This window comes from Apium graveolens, chromosome 3 (assembly GCF_009905375.1).
Source record: "Apium graveolens cultivar Ventura chromosome 3, ASM990537v1, whole genome shotgun sequence".
Lineage (NCBI taxonomy): Eukaryota > Viridiplantae > Streptophyta > Magnoliopsida > Apiales > Apiaceae > Apium > Apium graveolens.
Genome location: NC_133649.1, coordinates 70,791,529 through 70,814,974, shown reverse-complemented (window position 1 = coordinate 70,814,974; position 23,446 = coordinate 70,791,529). Strand labels below are relative to the sequence as shown.

General features: G+C 34.0%; 2 protein-coding genes across 2 annotated transcripts; one reads left to right on the top strand and one right to left on the bottom strand.

Moving 5' to 3' along the window:
- Positions 1–4,976: 4,976 nt before the first annotated feature.
- Positions 4,977–6,437, top strand: LOC141710762 (succinate dehydrogenase [ubiquinone] iron-sulfur subunit 3, mitochondrial). The gene is made up of 4 exons (XM_074513293.1): positions 4,977–5,340; positions 5,419–5,657; positions 5,780–5,989; positions 6,113–6,437. Exons 1-4 carry the CDS (start codon positions 5,068–5,070, stop codon positions 6,321–6,323), a joined length of 933 nt encoding a protein of 310 aa, XP_074369394.1. The 5' UTR covers positions 4,977–5,067; the 3' UTR covers positions 6,324–6,437.
- Positions 6,438–7,371: 934 nt separating this feature from the next.
- On the bottom strand, positions 7,372–8,424 carry LOC141712408 (PLAT domain-containing protein 3-like). Its single transcript, XM_074515335.1, has 2 exons — positions 8,260–8,424; positions 7,372–8,120 (listed from the first exon to the last, which is right to left on the bottom strand). Exons 1-2 carry the CDS (start codon positions 8,326–8,328, stop codon positions 7,644–7,646), a joined length of 546 nt encoding a protein of 181 aa, XP_074371436.1. The 5' UTR covers positions 8,329–8,424; the 3' UTR covers positions 7,372–7,643.
- Between the last annotated feature and the right edge of the window lie 15,022 nt (positions 8,425–23,446).

Genomic DNA, 23,446 nt, shown 5'->3' with positions numbered 1-23,446 from the left:
CACAACTCTCTTCGATTCAGACATCCTCTGTTAACGAGCTATATACCAATCGATTGCAAATTTTATAAGGAACACAACCCACTAAAATACAACAGCTAATAACCCCTAGATTAAAAAGCCCTAAATTTCAATTAAGAACATTCATACGGGTTATAAACCCTAATTTCAAAATTCGAAAATCAAGCTCAATTTTGAACATGTTATTGAACTCCAAACCAGTCATATGACATATGAAAATCATCAGGAAAACAAGCTCTACAACATGCAAGCATCAAATCATTCAAACAAACATCCGAACAAAAATTCATATTTTTAATCAAAATATTTCGAAAATAAATAAATTTCCAGAAAATAAACCTTTGATTATGCAGTGATATGGAACACATATTCTGATAGTACACCTCAAGACCTTCGTTTTGAGTACTCGAGCTTTCCAAACGGATTCCGGTAACACCTCCGATTGTTTGTTTGATTTTCACAAAGGTTTATGAATATATGAATTTTCTCTGGAAAATTATATAATTACTGTCTGCAAATGATTTTTGATAAGGAATAACATACGGTAAAGGCTATTTATAATTACGGAAAATTAGTATCTCGTTGGATCATTGCGGATATAAAATGGTACGTTTATTTATAAAAACTGATCCAAACAGTACCGATTTTCGGGATAATTATCCAAACCAGTACAATTTGTACTTCGGTCTTGGTCTCAGCGCCTGGTTACACGTATTACGAGGTGATAATTGTGATAGTTTAATAAAAAGATCCCGTTTATCGAAAATACGAGTTTTATTGATTTACCGAAACGAATAATGTATCGAAAATGTTACGCCGGGACCCGCACAGGACAAACCGTACGCTTGATCGAAAAAGTCAAAACATGGAAAATGCTCGGAATATTGCAATTAGATTAGGAAGGAGTTCTCGGAAGAGTTTCAGGTTATAAAAACGTAAAAACGGATGACGTCGGTTAGTTCCCGATTGTATAAAATAGTTTTTAAATACTCGGAAAAGGATTTTATAAAATCCATATATTTCCTATAAAATCATAAATCAACATAAAATAATTAGGAAGATATGACAATCATCTATATTTTATTTTGGACATATAAAAATTAAAATACTCAATTAATATTATTTTTAAACATCCAAACACATATAACACTTAACAAATAATTCACAGAATTGATACTGAACATACATAGTAATTATCTATTAGCAAAAATAATTACACGATATATACCAGATATTACAGTTATCGATAAGTCAAAGTGAAGATTTGAAGACTAGAGATCTCAACAAGCCAAAGTTCTCTTATAGAGAACTGAAGACCTCTACAAGCCAAACTAAATATAGAGTACTAGAGATCTCGATGAGCCAATATACTTATCAAGATGTCAAGTGTTCTATATATCTAAACTGGAGATCTCGATGTACAATCTCAAAGTACAAGGTTGCAGATCGGTTCAATATCCAAGATAAACAATCAACAAACAATCCAACACCTGGATTGACAAGTCTACAAAAAGCAGCTTGAAGAATGTGCAAGATCAATGGCAAAGATTAACTGACAGAGGAAGATTAAAGTAAACACAGGATGCTAAAGATATGTTAAGCCAGAAATGGAAGATCTGTTTTTTTATAAATAGAAATGACAAGTGACATTTTAGAAAAACTAATAGCATATCTTATTACACACTGTGTAAACCAGCAGTTAACTGAGTTATAAAGTCAACACTGCTCCTTAGTCAGTTATAACAATTTAGATAAAATTTCTTGTAACATTTTCAAGTAGAAGCTAAGCTCTTTATCAATAAAAAGCCTAGAAATTTTATAGCAAAGCAGTCTTAATTTTAATATAAAATTAAGTGAATTTTGAAGATCTGTGTTCTTTATTTTTCTGCAAGTTTAATTTCTGCATGAACACATTTCACTACAAGAATTAATTTATTTTGTTCAACCATAAACATTCAAGAAAAGCTCAAAAACAGTAAAACACATTCACCCCCTTTATGCGTTATTCATTTCCTAACAATATCCCCTTCATTAGTGCCAATTTCTTTAGATCAATATTTTTTAAGTCGTACATAGCATACTTTTAATATCATTCTATACATACATACAATATTATAATATACGTAATATTTAAAGTTCGATTATTCGGTTCATCAATTTTAATTTTTAATTGAAATTGAAGTCAATGACCTCTATCAATTTAAGTTCTAATTTGTAATGAATTATGTATCATTCTCTTCTTTTTTTCTCGAAGAATTTTATATTATTCTAATTAATATTAAAACTAACTTTTTCTACTAACTTAAATTCTAATTAATATTGAGATCTATATTATTATTATTATTATTGATAAAAAGTCAAGTTATTCAACTAATTAAATTTTTATTATATTAAATTTTTATTAATTTAAATTTTAAAACAATATTTACTATAACAGATAATTTAATTATTAATTAAATTGTATATTTTATCAATGATAGATATCTATATTTGTACTACCAAAAGATAATTTGTCGCTCATTATAATTGTCTCAAGTTAAAACAAATCAATCTACACTTTTCATACAGGTACGAGTTCACATAAAATTTAAATCAAATTAAAAATAATTAAGTGAATTAGATTGGTATAATGTACCTTAGACCAAGACAAAATAACAAATATTAGTGATCCGGTTAAAAATATTATAATATTGAATCGAGTTAAAACAAAATAATATATACTTTTATCCAGACTAAAAATATATAATAAAATTGATCCAAATTAAATCAAAATTATGATCAAAGATAATTCGACCAACAATTCTAATCATTAATAACTAGATAATCACCTTTTTCACCTAAAAGACATTACTTTTTCAATTTTTTATAACAAAAACCTTCATTCTTTCCAAAACTAACATGCACAATTTTATTTAACAAAATAAAATATTAATATTATCAGTATTAATAATCAACCAATTACTCTCTTGGTTGGATTTATCTTGTACATCGAAGGACGAGACGCGACACGTATTTTGATGATTCTTCAAAGTATATTTCTATAAATTATTTTAATTTATTGTTTCTTCAATATAAAAATTTAATGTTTAAAGTTTAATAAAAAATATTATTAAATTTATTGTTTAAAATTTAATGTTTATATATTTTGAAACTGACCCCAAAATGAAAGATTTTTAGAATATATACCCTATGAACATTAGCACTAACATGCTTATATCACACTAAATTACCGATAAAAAATCACTTCAATTTCCAATTATAACTAGTTACAATTTTATCGCGTAAATTATAATCACTGAAATTTTTAAATCAAATTTATAATTAGATATAAAATTAATTATATAAATTAGTAAAACATTCAAATATTATCTACAATCCAAGTAATTGTAAATTAAAATATCTTTAATTGGGTCAGATATATATATTTTTTATTTTAAAATCTAATTATTATGAATAGTTATTAGAGTATAATGAAATATATATCCAATTATACTTATTCAGATTTACTTACTTTTTTTAACAAATATAATTAATAAAATATCAAAATAAAAATTATAAAATAATAATTATTTAAAACAAATGTGCATCGCACGAGTTTTAGGCTAATATATATAGTTGTAATTCAATTTTGCTTTTGTATATTTTTCAATATATATTTGTTACAAAAATATTACAACCAGTTCTGAAAAAATAAAAATAATATTGTAACAACATCATAAATAACAATATATATATATAAAAAAATTATAAAAAAATAACTAATTTAAAAAATAAAAAGGTAAATTTTAAAAACTGTACTTATAAGCAAGTATAATATAAAATATTTAATGGAGTTACATTGACTTTTGTAACCTGATGAACAAATTGTTTCATTTAGAAAATTTCTTTAATTTGGAGTCAACTTATTAGAAATCACGGGTCTTAAATCTGAAATATACAATAGCAAATGGTATGGTATGGTACGAGACTGCCAAAGAAAAAAGTTCGTGGCATGAACCAGTTGACACCAAGAGTTTGACTTGTACATGCATGGTTCATTGAACTCCAACATTGCCTCTTAATTATATTGAGTAACAGAGAGTACCATATAAATTGTTTTTTCCTTTCTCAACAGCATGCTTATATATGTTTGCAATGGAGATCTGGCAGAAAAACAATAAATCAAAAGTAATGAGATTCAGATCGAGTTTGGCATTTGTTGGAATGGTTGACAAAGGTTGCAAGCCACTTACTTTAATCATCGTCTCCCATCATCAAGCAGCTACTATATTTTTAAAGCTTTATATAATCAAGTGTTTGATATTTTACTGTATAACGTTATTTATATTTAGTGTTAGTAAATGGCTGCATGGTGGATTGCAGACACAAATTAAGAAAGACTTCAGAAAAATATAGCTTGAATGCATACTTTTATTCATAATCCTAAGGAATGTAAACTTAGAATCGTGGGAACAATATGTCATCCGTTGTTTTATTCTATTGATTCCCAATTCCTACTTATAATTTGTATTGGACGTAATCAGTCGGACGATCCTAATTTACAATAATGATTTGTTGAGTTTTTTTTTTTCTAATCTTAATTCATCGTGGTTTTTCGTTATATTATATGCTGCAGTAAATGTACATAAAGGGTAATTTTATCTTCTAAATTGTTGGTTTTAGTTTTACGTTAACATTGTCACGGTCGTGCTAATTTTGAAATATGATGTTAACATATATTTACATTGGAATTTGAAGGTGAACGGAAAAGAAATTGTATCAAATGAAACTACTGAATGGTACGAGGGAGTATTGTTTTGCAATTGCAGTTCAGGCCCATGGAGAAAACAACAGGCCCAATCATTGGTGACAAACAATCAACAGCTAAGCTTCCTCTCGTACTTCCACGTGCAACCCCTACATGCATTGGAATTATACAGGTGTCCTTATACTGTACCTCCTCAAATCCGCAAACTTCAAAGCCTCCAACAATTACTAAAATCCACACTATATATGTATCTCCTAAACTCAACTGATAAGTAGTAAAAGAGAAAATTTGAAGGATAAAACATGTCCAAGAAATTGTTAAGGGAAGGCTATGGTAAAGTGATGAACATGGTGAAGAAAAGTACAGATCCTAAAAAGAGAAACTTTCCTATACTAGATGGACATCGAGTATCCCAAGAGCATGCACAAGCAGCAGTTGGATCACATGAAGATGTAACTAAGAAGATGAAATCTTTGATGAAAGAGTTCAAGATATATAGATGGAGCCCTGATTATCCTAACCAAAAGCCTTTTCTTCAATCTTACTTTGTAGATTTGTCTTCTTGCGGCCCTATGGTAAATCAGCACTAATATCATCCATTTTTTTTTATAATATGTGACCTTAAATTTATGTATTTTTTCGGAATTGTGTAGGTATTGGATGCACTGCAGAAGATTAAAGCAGAAGATGATTCAAGTTTGAGCTATAGAAGGTCATGCAGAGAAGGGATTTGTGGGTCATGTTCTGTGAACATAGATGGCACTAATACAGTAGCATGCCTCAAGCCTATTGATACAAATACTTCTACAGCCACTTATATCACTCCTCTTCCTCATATGTTTGTTATTAAAGACTTGGTTGTTGATCTCACCAATTTCTACCAACAATACAAGTAAGACAGGCTACTTTTCTGCCAATTTGTATTTATGAAAGTGTGGACTCTGCTTCTTTTTGTTCCAAATGATGAAGTAAGTTCTGTGATTTGCGAATTTGATTATCGATTAATTACATTAGGTTCATTGAGCCATGGCTTAAGACGAGAAAACCCGCAACAGACAGAAGGGAATACAGGCAAACACCTGGTGATAGGAAAAAAATAGATGGTCTATATGAGTGCATTCTATGTGCTTGTTGCAGCACTGCTTGCCCTGCTTATTGGTGGAATCCTGAAGAGTTTCTGGGACCAGCTGCATTACTACATGCTTATCGATGGGTTTCTGACAGGTTAAATTATAAGTTGCATCAAAAAAAATAATTAACGAGATTCTAGAGATACACAATATGGAAATGAATGTAATAACACTGTCTGCAAGATTTTTAAAACCAGGTTTTTCGATTGATGTGCAGCCGAGATGAGTTTACAGGTGAAAGATTGCAGGCGTTAACGGAGAACGAAAATCGGCTATATCGATGCAGGACTATAAGGAACTGCACTGCGACCTGTCCGAAAAGCCTTAATCCGGCTAGGGCAATTAATAAGATGAGAAAGATGCAAAAGCTTTCTCTGCCTGTTGAGAAGGTTGAAGAGGGTCCAGCTGATTCAGGAGCTATGTATTGATCTTTGCATGAATATTTGAGCAATGCTGAAACATGTTCTCTATAATGTTGTGCATCAATAATATACTGTAATAAAATTTGTTCGTCTACCTTAACCTCAGTTCCTGTTGAGCAAAGGCTAATTTGTTCTCAGTTTCAAGTTCGAATAATCTCATCTATTCATTGTGCCCACTTGTCCAGTTTTTAACTCGTAACAGAACAATAAAAATGAAGTTGTTCAGAGAACATACTCATGAATAACAACAAAAGAAGTATGTGTATGACATCTAAAAAGTATAAAGAAGTATAGGTTAAAGAAATCGAATGTCATTGATTTTGATACCCATTCCTACGTCAATTCCCGTATTTTCTAAAAAAAAATCATAAATATTTCCAGTAGTAACGAAAGATAAAATATGTAAATCATCTCCTCTTAATATCGCACTTGGAAGGAGAGAAAAGTGCTCATTTTCCAGTTTTTAGTTGAAGTCGGGCCGTATAAAAACAGTCATAATCTTCACTGCCATTTGTCCATAATAATTTATGGCCAAGTATGCCTCCGCGTTTTTAATATCGTCCTTGAGAAAAAGACTTCGCCTGTCGGTAGCTGGCTTGGTCTTCAAATTCAGGCGTACATTTGTTGCGGAACAATAAGATAGCTAGTACTCCCAAACAATGTCTCCTTTTTTTCACGAAGATTATTACCGCAAGCTTAATCTAAGAATAATTTATTTTGCTCTCAACGTTAAGTATAATCTATTTTGCTGTCGTTAACTTACATGAAAACAGCTGCGGAAACTGAATCGTGAATGGTCTATACCTCTAACAATTCTGATATCTTCATTAACTCTTCAAAATTACGTACATGAGAATATATTGGCAAACGGTCTCGATAAAAAAAAAACAAGATTTTTTGAATCGACATCCGATTTTATATATTGTTTTCTAGATTTCTTATATTTGCACTTGGGAGTATTGTAAGTTGTTGGACTTGTGCTAACTTGTGTGAATTTTTATTCGTGCATCGTCCTTTTCTTCACCTATTTAAAAGTTCAATCAACATGAAAAGATTGTATAAAACAGAGTAATACCCTGATAGGCCGATCACTAAAATATCAATATTGCCTCCAAGTAATCACCACATTATTCACCTAATCACAAAGGGTCCTTGTCGAAAAACCCCATTATTCATGTACACAAACAATTACATGATGAATGCGACATTGAGTGATGCTCATAGAGGGATAAAAATAAGTAAATGCAAACAACAACACATCCTCTACCACACAATTCATATATCTACCCTTCAAAACAAGAAAAGTCCAACCAACACTTATCAATATCATATAGCAGCATCACGAACATAGCTACCAATACCCTTCAACATTTTACGACCAGCATCACCCCCGTTACTTGCAGTGCAATAATCTCGAATCGCGGTGAGTTCGTAGGGTGATCTATCAAGTGCAATCCACTGCTCAACCGTAAACAACTGTTGTGCACAAGGAATATGTGCACCAGTAGTAGTCACTTCAACATAGTTACAATACCATCCGTGACCTGATCCAGTGCCATCTGAAGTTATGTTCATCAAACAAGGTGGTCCTGAAAGACAGGGGCCTTTGCCACTGAATATATCCAGGTTACCTCGCTCGAAATAATCGTAGTCTGGACCCATTAGACCTCCCCATGTCTCCAGATTGTTGATACGGACTCCATATCCATCGGCTGCGTAGAGTGTTAAGGTCATTTTCGAATCGGTTCCACCTTTTATTACTGATCCCGTACGGATATAGACCGTGTACACACATTCGTCGGCCTGTAAGTTCAAGTCAAATTATAAAGCAAACTGAAAGGATGCAGGTATTTTTGAAGCAATGAAGCATAGTACTACACGGATATATTGGTACTCCCGAATACAAAAAACAAAAAACAAAAAACAAAAAAAACCAACTCACCGATCTAGTTACGGAGGCGATGGCCAAGAAGATGAAGAGATATGAGCAGAGATATATAAATCGTCCCATGCTTTCTTCTGTGGTTCAAATATAGTGTTAGTGTGGTGATCTATCTTGCTCTATGAGATGCTATGAAAATAGGAAGAAGCTTGGGAATATGCTATTTATCTTATATGTTAGGTAGTGAATAGTGATACTCTATTTTGTACTATTTCCAAATTATTTTTAATTTTGTTTTAAATAATTAAAAAAATACAAAAAAAAAGGAATTGGTTTATAGATTCTATGGACATCATGACTATTCAAACTAGTGAATAAAGAATAATAGAATACGAATCATTAAACTGATACATTTAAATATTTTCTCTCACGCTCTAATGCCACGAATTAACATTTTAATAAGAGGAGTACGTGTACAAAAAATTTATATAAAATGACATGATAATTGATATGTGATATTTTAATTGGATTTGTTGATATGAATATAGGGGCTCATTCTAATTAAAACTTATCACATATTATTTTGTACGAAATTTCTTGTGGTGAACGAGAACTTATAATCGGGAAGGATGAGCACCGGCCCACCAACAGAAATAAGGCTGTCAATGGATCAGATCAGGATCTGGATCGGATCGACCTTAATCCATATTCTGATCCATTTAATTTATCCAAATTCAGATCCGTATCAAATTTTTATTGGATTTTTTTATAACTCAATCCATATTCGGACCCATTAGGATCACGGACACGAGTTCTGATCCGTTTTTACTTCTTAAACAACCTAACTTGAAAGGGTGTTAAGGATATTATAAATAGGTTCCCCCTATTTATATTCGTCCTAAGGTGGGCTAATACAAGCAGAAAAGAATATTCAAAAGCCAAATGTGCTTGTTCTTAGATTTAAAAAACTACTAAAGTTACTTTTCAAGATTGATACTATTATTTATACAGATGAACAAGTTGGAAACTATATATATACTCCTCTAGCATACTTGAACCAGTCTACATTATAACTACTGGAAGCATCTTATACAAGGATTATTCAGTACTTTTCTCCTTGCGCGTTCCTGAATCTAGAAGAGGCCCATATAAGATAAGGGGACGGGTATACAACAACCGTTTGTTATAGACCAATTGTGTAACAAACGATTTCTAGACCGTTGGATGAAACAATCAACGGCTGGGATAAAGACAACAAGGGTCAAGGGACCGTGGACATTGTCCGCGGTTGAGACTGTTTCCTTATCCCCAGCAGTCCCCCTATCACCCTCATTTCACCACATACAAACACACCCAAAACTCAAAAAACACACTCCAAGTTCTCTTAAATTTTAGGCAATTTTGGGGCATTTTTTCCAAGAAATTCAAGTATCTTTCTCGATTCAAGGTATATTCCTTCTTTTGATTTTTAATTTGTCATGGCGGATAATTTATTTTCTCGTATGTTTCGTCATAAACGTAAAAATGAGAAAAAAGAGGGTATTGGTCATATTTTACATCTTGATAATTTAAGTACTAGTGAAGAACGTAGAACCACTGTATTTGTTGAAGATGATGAGTTTGTAGATAATATTGAGAAAAAATGAGGAATTTATTAATTTAGATGATGATTTGGTAGATGTTGAGGATGAAGATGATAATGTAGAGGATGAAAATGAGCTTGAAAATGATAATCATAATGTTGAGGGCAAGGATGATGATGATGATGATGATGATGATGATGATGATGATGTAGAGGATACAAATATGTATGAAAATGTTGATGGTGGAGGAGTTCCTTATATGAATCAAATTTTCCAAAGTTTGGATGAGGCTGATCATTTTTTAAGGCTTATGCTTTAAGAAATGGCTTTGCCATTAAAATTCAAGCTTCCCATCATAATAAAGAAAACGAGATACATGGTCGTCTATATTTTTGTAGGCTTTCGGGAAAAAGTGTCGTTAGAGAGAGTAGTAAAAATAAACGGTGTCGGGAGGTTCTTCCTAAAAGTAAGTGCAAGGTGAGGATGTATGTGAATTATCAAAAGAAAAAATGTCTTTGGGAGATAACTAGCCTTAAATTGGTACACAACCACAGCCTTGTTTCCCCTAGTAAGATGAATTTGGTACAACGCGAAAGACATGTCAACACCGCTACCCGTAGTTTGATTAAAACGCTTTATAGTTCGGGGGTTCGGAATTTTCAAGTGATGAATGTCATTGGTAACATTCATGGAGGTAATGATAAAGTTGGCTTTGATGTTCAACATTTTAGGAATGTGATAAGAGATGTGTTAGGTCACACACACTGTAGAATGGGGTAGCATACAGTGTCTTGTATAATCAAATCGAATTAAGAACACAAGTATGAAACACAAAATAATCTTATTAATAAAACAGTATTACAATGAAACCGTTCTCTCTCAGTGATGAACAAATATCACGAGAGCTGATAGGGTTACAATGAATAATATTCTCGATTAAGATAACACTTATAGTGTAAACCCTATGTGTGTGTTTATATACTATACATTACAAGATAATCTTCTAATTGATCTCGAATATGATTCTGCATCCTAAAATATATCAACTAGTTATCTTTTCTTCCAAGTATTCTATTCTTCATAGAATTCTTCTCCATCCATATCTCTTCTTGTTTTAGTCTTGATCTTCTTTCCTTTAAATCAGTCGTCTTCCTTATCTGAAATTCTTCTTAAGTCCTGATATTATCTCCTGATAAATATCTTCTGATATCTTAAGTTCTGATATCTTAAGCTCTGACTTCAGTATAAGTACTGATTTCCAGTTAAGTCCTAATTTGTCCTGTTAGTCAAGATCTGAAAACTAAACACAAATCACTATTAGACATGACATCACAAATATATCTAACAATCTCCCCCAACTTATAAATTAGCATAATATACAAGTTTAATAGATATTTGATGATGTCAAAAATATTAAGCACAAATGCATATGAGAATTTGACTAAGTAACTACAACTCACAGTCCTTGTAGCTTTTACCATCCTTAAAGTCTGATATCAGCTTTAGCCTGTATATCCTTCAAAATTTATCAGCTGTAGTTCTTGACTTGGCTTCAGTGTGTGATCTCTTTAATGTCAGAAGTTATTATGAGATAGTTCTTCAACAGAGTCCTCTCAACATATTCAAGTTCATTCTGCATCCTCCTCTTTGCATCTTTAAGTTCAGCTGTATCTTCTCCTGTCTGAAAGATAGCAGCCCTGAGATCATTTATTTTTGCTTTCCTTATCTCCTGATCCAGTCTGATGACATAGGCTTTATCAGACTCTAGATTGAATTCAAGACCCTTAATACCAAGAAATATAGTGATTTTGGCGGTATTAGGCTTCATCTCAACGATATCACCATTGTGAGCTCTGTACTTAGGATAGTATGGCCTGTCAGACTTTACAGAATATAATTTCTTCTGTCTTTCAATATTAGACCTTATGTATCTGGCAGCACCATCTGTTGATCTGTTCTTCACTTGAAGTAGAAATAGCACATGTTGCAATTCTTCAAAGTACTTCAAACGAATAACATCCTTTCTTATATGGAATACCCTCCCATCTATCATGAAATATAACCTGATATCTTCTTTTAGCACAGAGTGGTAGACCATTTGTACAGACTCTAATTGATTCAATCTTTCAGGAGTTGTTCCTACTCCTGGTTCACTCAAAGAGGTTGGATCAGAGGTAGTATTATTTACTCTCTTTTCTTCAGAACTACCCAATCCTGATTTGTCTCCAGCTTCCTTCCCTCGAATAACTCTTGCTTCAAAACCACTTGATGTAGTCTTCAAAGGTTGAGTAGATTGTTGAGCTTTAGTAAACCCAAGTAGTAGAATTTTTGAAGGTTTAACATGAGCAATGTCAGAGGTTTCCTTTCCTTTATCTTCTGATATCAAGATAACTTGAGCTCTGTCAGAGGTTGCTTGCTTCATTGTAATATCAGAATTTACTAAGTCCTGATCTTGAACAACATGAGCTTTGTCAAAGTTTGTTTGAATATTCTTCTTCTTCTTCAAAATCAGACTAGTATCTTCCAGATCCATAATTGGCAGATAGATTTTTACAGAGTCATCAACTTTAGCTTTGCCCTTGAATCTTGGATCTACCTCTACTTGTGATTTGGCTTTGGATTCAGATTTGGTTGCCTCAGAGTTTGTCTTCTCTTTAATCACAATGCCCTTAGGCTTTGGAGGTTTCTTTGCAGTAATAGAAGCTTTAGACTTGGATTTGACATTTTCTGCTTTAAGTCTGGCTTCATCTTTCTTCAGACTTTCAAAATCCATTCCTGGATTGTCTTTGAGAAATAGTCTTTTTGAAATTTCTTCATCCAGCTTCTGTAACTTGGGGTCTTGATAGTAGACTGTTGTTTCCTTCCCCTTGAGCTTCAGTGTCTGCATAAACTTCTGTGATTCTTGACTTTCACCCTGTATCAGAACATCAGGCTTAGTCAGAACTTGTTTACCAGAAATATTTTTCTATCAACATCAGAGCTTGATCTCTGTGTAGAAGTTCCTGCTTTCCCAGATGAAGAGTCTTTGCCTTGCCATGACCTCTGCCCTTTTCAGAGTTTCCCTGATCATCATTTCCATCATCCTTACTCTTCAGTGGTTGATCAGTTTTGCATTTGGACTTAATCACTTTCTCCCCCTTTTTGGCACCATCAGGTAGTAGTAGAGAGAGAAGTAATTCCACTGAAGATTGGATTTCATTTAGTTGAACTTGTTGAGAAGCTTGATTCTTTAGTACTTCAGCAATATGAGCTTGTTGTTTCTCCTGTGCTTTCTCAATAACCTCAACTCTGTTAAAGGTAGGCTTGAAAAACCTTTTATTATCCAGTTTAACATTCATGTCTTGCTGAATCAGTGTTTCTTGAATTTTGTTCACCTTGGCTTGAGTTATTGAGTGTTGACCTTGAAGGTTCCTTATACTCAATGCAGTAACTCTGAGCTGTGCTTTGAAGTCATCATTCACCAGCATCTCATCAGCTTTAGCCAGGTGCTCAGCAAGAATATTTGCAGTAGGAACAAAGTCAACTTTGTTCCACTCCTTGATCCATTCTTTTCCTCTTGAAGTTTCACTCCAAGGTACTGGTGCATCCTCTCTAACAAAGTTCTTGATTAGATCAGCTTTGCCTATAACTTGTTGAGGTGCATGTCCTGAAGGACCAGCTGTATCAACATATAGATTTGAAGCAACTTCACCAGTATTGTCAGCATTTGTAGCATCAGAACTTACAAAGCCTGCAGAATCAGCTTCCTCTGATAAAATGATAGTGTGTGAGTCTATAGAGGTTTCAAAATCATCCTCTAAAATCTTATCAACATCCAAATTCTGATGCTCACCTAATATCTGATCTTCATCATCTAGATTCAGAAGAGGTGTTGTTGGAATATCTACATTGAAATCAGCATCTAAAATTGGTGTTGTTGGTGGAGTATGTTGAAGAATGGTTGGAGCTTCCAAGTACAGAACCTCAGGCACATTCAAGTTGTGAATATCTATTTCAGCACTTGTACCTGGTGCATCTGTATGTAATGGATCATTAAGTGGAGACATAGAAGGTGTAGACACTCTGTCTTGAGCAGTTTCTTCAGCTTGAATTGGAGACAGTGGAGGTGTAGATTCAGTGGCTTTAGCACATTCTGGTTGTGTGGATTGAAGGGATTCAATCACAATTGGCTCCTTTGGGATCAGAGATTCCTGATCTCCTTCCTTAGCTGCTGCTTCCACATCCTCTGAATCTGACTCAGCTATGTCCCTGTTAGCTCTTTGTTTCTTTAATCTCTTCAAGGATGGAGAGACTTTGGAAGCTTTGTCATCAAAATTTATCTTTCTAAGCCTTTTGAGGGGCCTAGAACTCCCAGTTTCCTTTGTTTTCTAAGGAGACACTTCCTCGGCTGCTTCAGCAACAGGTTCTGATGGTAGAACATGTGCCTCATCATCAGATTCATCTCTCAGAATCATTTTCCTTCTCTTTTGTTGTGTCTGAGGTCAGTCTTTGTCCTCTTTGCTCTAGAAGAAGAAGCCTTCACTGTAGGTGCTAATGGTTGATTGGTATGTGCTGATGTTTGTGGTTGCTGTGTTTGGGTGGTGGTTGGTTCTGATGGCTATTGTATGTTGGTGGGTTGGACATCAGGATATAGCAAAGAATAGGTAGCAGCATCAGCATTTATAAGGGCTTGCTTTACTTATAAAGGAATTCTAAGGGGTCTCAATACTCCCTTCTTGTTGTCAGCAGTTAAGAGATCAGTAAAAGCCCTCTTAGCTAATCTAAATGGTTCTATCTGTTCACTTGCTAATTGTGGTTCTTCTGAAGTACAATGTGTTGGATTTTTAACGCAGCGCGGTCATGGCAAAACACTTTTACACATACAAAATCCAAATAAAAGCATATAAATCGTGAATAAAAATTCGAGGGATCGAATCTAACCTTTAAAATAATTCGGAGACAACGATCAGAGATCCTTAGCAGTTGCTCCTCAAGTGTGAAGCACTCCACCAGTATCCACCAAGAAAACGATGTTAAGGAGGAGGAAGGAGGTGGAGAGAATTGGGTTTTCCAAACTTTTTGGGTTTTCGGGTTTCGAGGTTGGAATAAAATTAGGGTCTATAATAGTGTATTTATAGGCAAAATTTTCAGCTGAAATTTTCCCATAAATATTATTATTATTATCCCATTTATTATTCTCATTAATAATTAAAACACCTTTTAATCATTAATCCTTTTTCTAAACACTTTAAAAATAATTCTCTCTCTTGATTTAATTTCCAAAAATTAAATCCTTAATTAATAATATTAAGAACTTTTCTTAATTAATTTATAATCAATTAAATCTCATTTAATCAATTATTAAATTTGCCAAATAATTATTTATTTCATAAATAAATAATTATTAGCCATTATTAATTAATTCCTCCACCAATAAATCATTCTCTTTTTATGGTGTGACCCTGTAGGTTCAATATTAAGCCGGTAGTAGAAATAAATAATAATAAAACTATTTTATCATTATTTATATAAATTCTCTAATTTATTTAATATGATTAATTAATTAATCACATTTATTCTACATCGTGAGTGATGCTTCTCAACATATCGCGACTATCCGGATAATATGAATTCACTGCTTAGAATACCAAGAACCTGTCAGTGAATAGTTACCGTACAATAAACTCCTTCTACCCTACAATGTCCCGATTAAATACAAGGCATGGATCTCGTGTCAAGCCTATCTAATTCAATCACTTTGTTTACCATTTACTATGCGTAGTTCTATGCAAATTAGAAACTCCTTTCTAATTTCATTCACTCTGGCCAGAGATTCCTGAACTAGCATAAGTGGATCAACCTTGAACATTCACTTCCTTCACTGGAAGGGGTAGATCCTTTATTGATCATACACTATCTTCGTGTACAAATTTCTATACCCAGAAGAGCCCTAATAATTGTCCCTGGAGACTAAGAACTAAACCAAAGCATAGTTCAGTGTACACAAGATGACTATGATGACCTCAAGTCTAAGGATACTTGTACAACTATCACTATGTGAACAACTGCTGACACGTGAGTGAACTTCATCAGTTGTTCAGCTGTGCGAGTCATGTTCAGTGAACTTATTCTATAATAAGCACCTACATACTAGCTATAGTGTCACCACACAAATGTCTATGAGAACAGACATCCTTCATAATGAAGCAAGCATAATATGTACCGATCTTTACGGATTATTAATTACCAGTTAGTAATCCTATGACCAGAAACTATTTAAGTTTAGAGTTATCATCTTTTTAGGTCTCACTATTATGATCTCATCATAATCCATAAAAAGCTTTACTCTAAACTATGGTATATCTTATTTAAACACTTAAATAGATAGAGCCCGTAATAAAAACAAAACAAGTCTTTTATTAATATTAATGAAATCAAAACAGATTACATAAAAGTTATTCCTAAATCCTAATACATGATTGGACTTAGGACATATTCCTTTCAATCTCCCACTTGTACTAAGCCAATCACTCTGGTATCTAATACCCATCTTGTCTTCATGATGATCAAAGTGACTTTCATAAAGTAGCTTTGTGAGTGGGTCTGCTATGTTGTTATGTGTGTCAACTCTAATTCAATACAATACAAGAAATGTTACCGCGCTCCCACTAACCCTTTTGTAGATGCATGGTTCATCTGCGTTTTTGATAAAATCAAACTCTTTGATTGTCTCATCAAAACGAATGTTCCATCTTTCGAGAAGCTTGCTTTAAACCACATATGGTTCACAGCAGCTTACACACTAGGTTTTCATTTCCCTTGGAAAGAAAACCATCTGGCCATCTGCCAGATTTCATAGTCGTAGTAAGCAGCATTCGCAAGCAAAATCTGAACTGATTTTAACAGGGCTACAGGTAAAAGGTTTCATCAAAGTCAATCCATTGCCTTTGTTTGAATCCTTTTGCCACAAGCCTGGCCTTATAGGTCTCCACCTGGCCATCTTCTATAATCTATCTTTTGTATACCGTATACATTGATTCCATTCTGGATTTCATGGCACTATGCCATTTCTCTGAGTCAACACTACTCATAGCCTCATTATAGGTCACAGGGTCGTCATCATTAATGATCGACAACTCATTGTCATTCTCAATGACAAGGCCATATTACCTCTCAGGTTGGCGAGACACTCTCCCTGACCTATGAATGGGCTGTTCCACAAAAGGTTGTTCAGTCAGAACAGGTGTTTCCATTCGATCTGTAGTAGTTTGTACTTTTTGAACTTCATCAAGTTCAATTTTGCTCCCACTGTTTCCTTCAAGGATAAACTCCTTTTCCAAGAAGGTAGCATGTCTGGAGACAAACACCCGATGATCGGTGTAAAAGTAATACCCTAAAGTCTCTTTAGGATATCACACAAAACTACATTTTACGGATCGATATTCCAGCTTATCTGGGTCAACTTTCTTGACATAAGCTGGACATCCCCAAATCTTAACGTGTTTAAGACTCGGTTTCCTTTCTTTCCATATCTCATACGAAGTTTGAGGAACAGATTTTGGAAGGCACCTTATTCAGTAAATAGGCTGAGTTTTCCAATGCATAACCCTATAGGAATACTGGAAGATTTGCATAGCTCATCATGGACCGAACTATGTCTAACAGAGTTTGATTTCTCCTTTCAGATACCAATCTGGAGGAGTCCACTGGGAGACTATACCATTTACTTTGAGATAATCTAGAAATACTCCATTAAAGTATTCACCACCTCGATCTGATCGAAGAGTTATAAGACCGTGTTTGGTTGTTTCTCCACTTCATACTTATACTCTTTGAACTTTTCAAAGGCCTCAGACTTGTGTTTCATCAAACACATATCTGAATCTAGATCTATCATCTATGAAAGTAATGAAGTATGAAAATCCACCCATGGCATGCGTAGACATTGGTCCACATACATATGTGTGTACCATTCCTAGCAAATTTGCAGCCCTCTCTCCATGTCTACTAAATGGAGACTGCAGTGCCACTATGAAGTGAGATTTTCATCATCCCTTTTCTTTTATTAGTTTGTTCAATCTGAAGTAAATTATGTCACATATATACAGACCATTATTTAAAGCACCACGTCCATAAAGAATATTATCTCTAAGAATAGAACATTCATTATTCTCAATAATAAATGAAAAATCCACCCAAGTATAACATGGGAATAATATTCCTCACAATCGAGGGAACAAAATAACAATTATTTCAAACAATAGTCTTGCCCGTAGGCCTATATAAATGAAACGATTCTACATCTACAGCAGCAACTCTTGCTCCATTTCCATTAGTAGAATCACCTCCTCTTCCTCAAGAGTCCTACTTCTCCTTGGTCCCTGCAACAAATTGCAGATATGAGAACCACAGGCGGTATCTAATACCCAAGTAGAAATGACATATTCACTTCTATCATGAACATACCTGAATCAGAAGCGGTAGTCTCACTACCCTTCTTCTTCTTCAATTCTGCAAGGTAAACCTTGCAGTTCCTCTTCCAGTGCCCCACCTTGTTACAGTGAAAGCAAATAACTTTGCTCTTGGGGTTTTCAGCTTTTGGTGGAACCGGCATTTTCTCACCTACTTTCTTCTTCTTGGAAGAGTTCCTCTTCCTTTTCTTAGGATTGGAACCTTCACCAATTAGAAGAACAGAACTCTTCTTAGGGGGGAAATTCGATTCCGCAGTCTTCAACATGTTGTGGAGTTCAGGCAGGCTGACATCCAACTTATTCATGTGAAAGTTCACAACAAACTGCGAGAACGAACTCGGAAGCGATTGCAAGACCAAGTCTTGGCTCAACTCCCCATCCATGGCAAAACCAAGTTGTCCAAGACGTTCAATCAAATTGATCATCTTAAGTACATGGTCATTCACAGATGATCCCTCAGACATCCTACAACCGAACAACTCCTTCGATATCTCATATCGAGCTGTCCTCCCTGCCACATCATACAACTCTTGTAGATGTATGAGGATAGTGTGAGCATCCATATGCTCATGTTGCTTCTGTAGCTCAATGTTCATGGAAGCTAGCATGATGCATTGAGCAACATTTGCATCATCTATCCACTTACGATACACAACATGTTCATCATTATGTGCATCACTAGCAGGTTCAGTAGGCTTAGGTGAGTCAATCATGTATTCCAGCTTCTCAATCCTGAGAACAATTCTCAAGTTTCGAAGCCAGTCAGCATAATTAGGACCAGTCAATTTGTGAGCATCTAGTATGCTCCTGAGTGATAGTGCAGAAGACATAACGTATATTGTAAATCTGTAAATGATAAACACATAACAACACTTAGCAAATATTCGATTTCATTTCAAAACACTACATGAATCGGGTCTTTATTCATAAGTGGCTCCCACTAGTTTATCTAATTTATTCAACCCCCTATGTGAAAAATTAAGCATTCATAATGCTAGTGGGAATAGGGATCCTACATTCCATTACACGACCCCGGCTGTAGCATGAACCGCCATGTAATGTTCAATATGCAGACAACTCTTGTCAATTACATCTCATGTTATTCCCTAATCAAACTTTAGCCTCTTGAATAATTGAGTCCCGGCTGTAGCACGACAAACTCAATATTCTAAGTCAAGTCTAACCCAACATTCCGTACAGTTGAATCAGTCCCCAAAGGCCCACGACTGTAGCACGTACCGACCTTTAGATTCTTATTCAATGTACACATCTCTATGTAATAGACAAGTATTTCTTATTTCGAAATCAAAGCCCTCGGCTGTAGCACGAACCGACAATGATTCAAAAATAAGAACTACTTTTCTATCATGTTGGAAGGCGATGACCGACACAAGCCCGTTGTGTCATTGGCCAATTACTACTTGATATTATTTAATTTTAGAGGGATTATATTACGTTACAATCATAATCACATTATAAAGAGATTCTTCCTTTTAAATTAAATATTTCAAATCAATAATCAATAATCAGATGATTCCCAGATCGGGTGGAGCATTTTCAAGAGGCGTCACTTAATAACCCTTTCTTACAGATAGAAATCTGTTGTTGACAGAATCATCCTTTCTCTCATATCGAAAATTCATATTCAATTACGTATTTCATAAACACAAGAATCTCATGATTGTATTCATAATATTGTTATTAAGGTTATGAAATAATTTCACTATACTAGGTTGTCTAACAAACGCCTTATATTTATTTAAGTTCACCTGAATCTATCATCACATGATAAACTAAGTATATATCACATATATAAACATGAATAAACATCAAGGTAGGCATGTCACATCATCTAGCATATAGGTCTAAGCATTATACATCTCTATGTATCACATGAAATGTTTAAAAGCAACTAAAACAGTTAAAAATAGCTTTAAAATACTTCATGGCAATATAAACAGTTCAAAACTTTTATATAAACTAAAATTGATCACTCCATTAGATCCGTCTCGAAAAAACGAATCCAACTATATATTGCACGCCCAAAACGGAGTTACGAAACTCCCAGAAAATCAATTTTAATATGGACAGTCGGGCTGTAACGCATTACAGGAATGCGTTACAAGCCCTGTAACGCATTCCGGTGATGCATTACAGCCCTTTTAAGCCAATAAAGGGTGTAACGCATTCCGTGAATGCGCCACATGTGTGTAACGCATTTCCGGAATGCGTTACACCCCTATATTTTTTTTTCTCAGCAGCCACCTTTTGCTTTCCTCGGAAAACGAGCCGCCGTACTGACATCTGTGTACCTGACTGTCTTCTTTCCGTGCCATTGAACAGGTAATAGCAGAACAGCAGAAACATTCTTTTAAAGCAGATACAAACATATATATATATACTATATATATACATATATTTACTTATTAAATTACGAATTTTAATTGAAACAACTTCAAAAATTCATAATAAAAAATCTATACATCCTAAAATTATGAAAAAAATACCCAGACGATCTACAACACTTGTAGAACCCAGACCAGCATTCAAAATTATTCTGAGAAACGATTTCTCATCAGACAAAATTAATCCATGATATAACTTGTAAAAATCATAATTAATTCATACAAGCACATAAAATTCTGAAATTTTTACCACAGATCTATATGCATACAACCTATGCTCTGATACCATTGTTGGATTTTTAACGCAGCGGAGTCATGGCAAAACACTTTTACACATACAAAATCCAAATAAAAGCATATAAATCGTGAATAAAAATTCGAGGGATCGAATCTAACCTTTAAAATAATTCAGAGACAACGATCAGAGATCCTTAGCAGTTGCTCCTCAAGTGTGAATCACTTCACCGGTATCCACCAAGAAAACGATGTTAAGGAGGAGGAAGGAGGTGGAGAGAATTGGGTTTTCCAAACTTTTTGGGTTTTCGGGTTTCGAGGTTGGAATAAAATTAGGATCTATAATAGTGTATTTATAGGCAAAATTTTCAGCTGAAATTTTCCCATAAATATTATTATTATTATCCCATTTATTATTCTCATTAATAATTAAAACACCTTTTAATCATTAATCCTTTTTCTAAACACTTTAGAAATAATTCTCTCTCTTGATTTAATTTCCAAAAATTAAATCCTTAATTAATAATATTAAGAACTTTTCTTAATTAATTTATAATCAATTAAATCTCATTTAATCAATTATTAAATTTGCCAAATAATTATTTATTTCACAAATAAATAATTATTAGCCATTATTAATTAATTCCTCCACCAATTAATCATTCTCTTTTTATGGTGTGACCCTGTAGGTTCAATATTAAGCCGGTAGTAGAAATAAATAATAATAAAACTATTTTATCATTATTTATATAAATTCTCTAATTTATTTAATATGATTAATTAATTAATCACATTTATTCTACATCGTGAGTGATGCTTTTCAACATATCGCGACTATCCGGATAATATGAATTCACTGCTTAGAATACCAAGAACCTGTCAGTGAATAGTTACCGTATAATAAACTCCTTCTACCCTACAATGTCCCGATTAAATACAAGGCATGGATCTCGTGTCAAGCCTATCTAATTCAATCACTTTGCTTACCATTTACTATGTGTAGTTCTATGCAAATTAGAAACTCCTTTCTAATTTCATTCACTCTGGCCAGAGATTCCTGAACTAGCATAAGTGGATCAGCCTTGAACATTCACTTCCTTCACTGGAAGGGGTAGATCCTTTATTGATCATACACTATCTTCGTGTACAAATTCCTATACCCAGAAGAGCCCTAATAATTGTCCCTGGAGACTAAGAACTAAACCAAAGCATAGTTCAGTGTACACAAGATGACTATGATGACCTCAAGTCTAAGGATACTTGTACAACTATCACTATGTGAACAACTGCTGACACGTGAGTGAACTCCATCAGTTATTCAGTTGTGCGAGTCATGTTCAGTGAACTTATTCTACAATAAGCACCTACATACTAGCTATAGTGTCACCACACAAATGTCTATGAGAACAGACATCCTTCATAATGAAGCAAGCATAGTATGTACCGATCTTTACGGATTATTAATTACCAGTTAGTAATCCTATGACCAGGAACTATTTAAGTTTAGAGTTATCATCTTTTTAGGTCTCACTATTATGATCTCATCATAATCCATAAAAAGATTTACTCTAAACTATTGTATATCTTATTTAAACACTTAAATAGATAGAGCCCGTAATAAAAATAAAACAAGTCTTTTATTAATATCAATGAAATCAAAACAGATTACATAAAAGTTATTCCTAAATCCTAATACATGATTGGACTTAGGACATATTCCTTTCACAATGACTATAGATTAACTGACAGAACTTAGCAAAGTAAACTACATTCCTATCCTCTTTCATTCTATCTCCTATGAAACATAACACAGTCTATGCATAATCAAAATGAGACTGGTTTAAGAGTGTATACCCAATTTGTTGTGTTAGAATAGGAATGGCATCAAAATTTGAGCACTTATTGGCAAATGTCTTCGTGATGCAATCGAAGAAGAAGCTCCATTCCTTTCGAATATATGGGCATTTGAGTTGACCTAACTTAGCCAAACTTTGTTCATACCCAAGATTAGCCATCATTTGCTGTAGCAATGGCTCCTCCACAGCAGAACTGAATTGACAGTTTTCAGGTAGGTGTAAAGCTTTTCGAACTGTTGCCGGAGTAACAACATACTCAACCTCCTGTGCTGTAAACACGATACTTGGAGTCCCATTCTTACCACCATCATCATAAAGTCTTGTATGCCAAAACGTCAGAACTTGAGTTCCAGAAAAATAGGATGGCTGCGTCAAAGCGAACCCAATCTCACTATGAGATAAGAAATCCTGAATAAAATGAAGTTTCGCAGGAGCTTCACTCTTAGTGAGAATGGCAGCATAGTTTTTGGGGACGAACTTTGCTCCATTACAGATTATATCCTTGGGTGCCACTGAAAATGAGTGAGAATTTAGAGTTGCTGAAAGGTGTTTGATGAAATGTCTGAATAGAAAATCGTCAGAGAGAGATTAAGATAAAAAAGAGAGGGAGGATAGAAAGAAATGTAAATAAAAGATTTTAAATTTTTTTATCTCTTTTACTTATACACTCCACTTGACAGCAATTATTGAGAAGTGGAACAGACGTTACACCTGTCAGC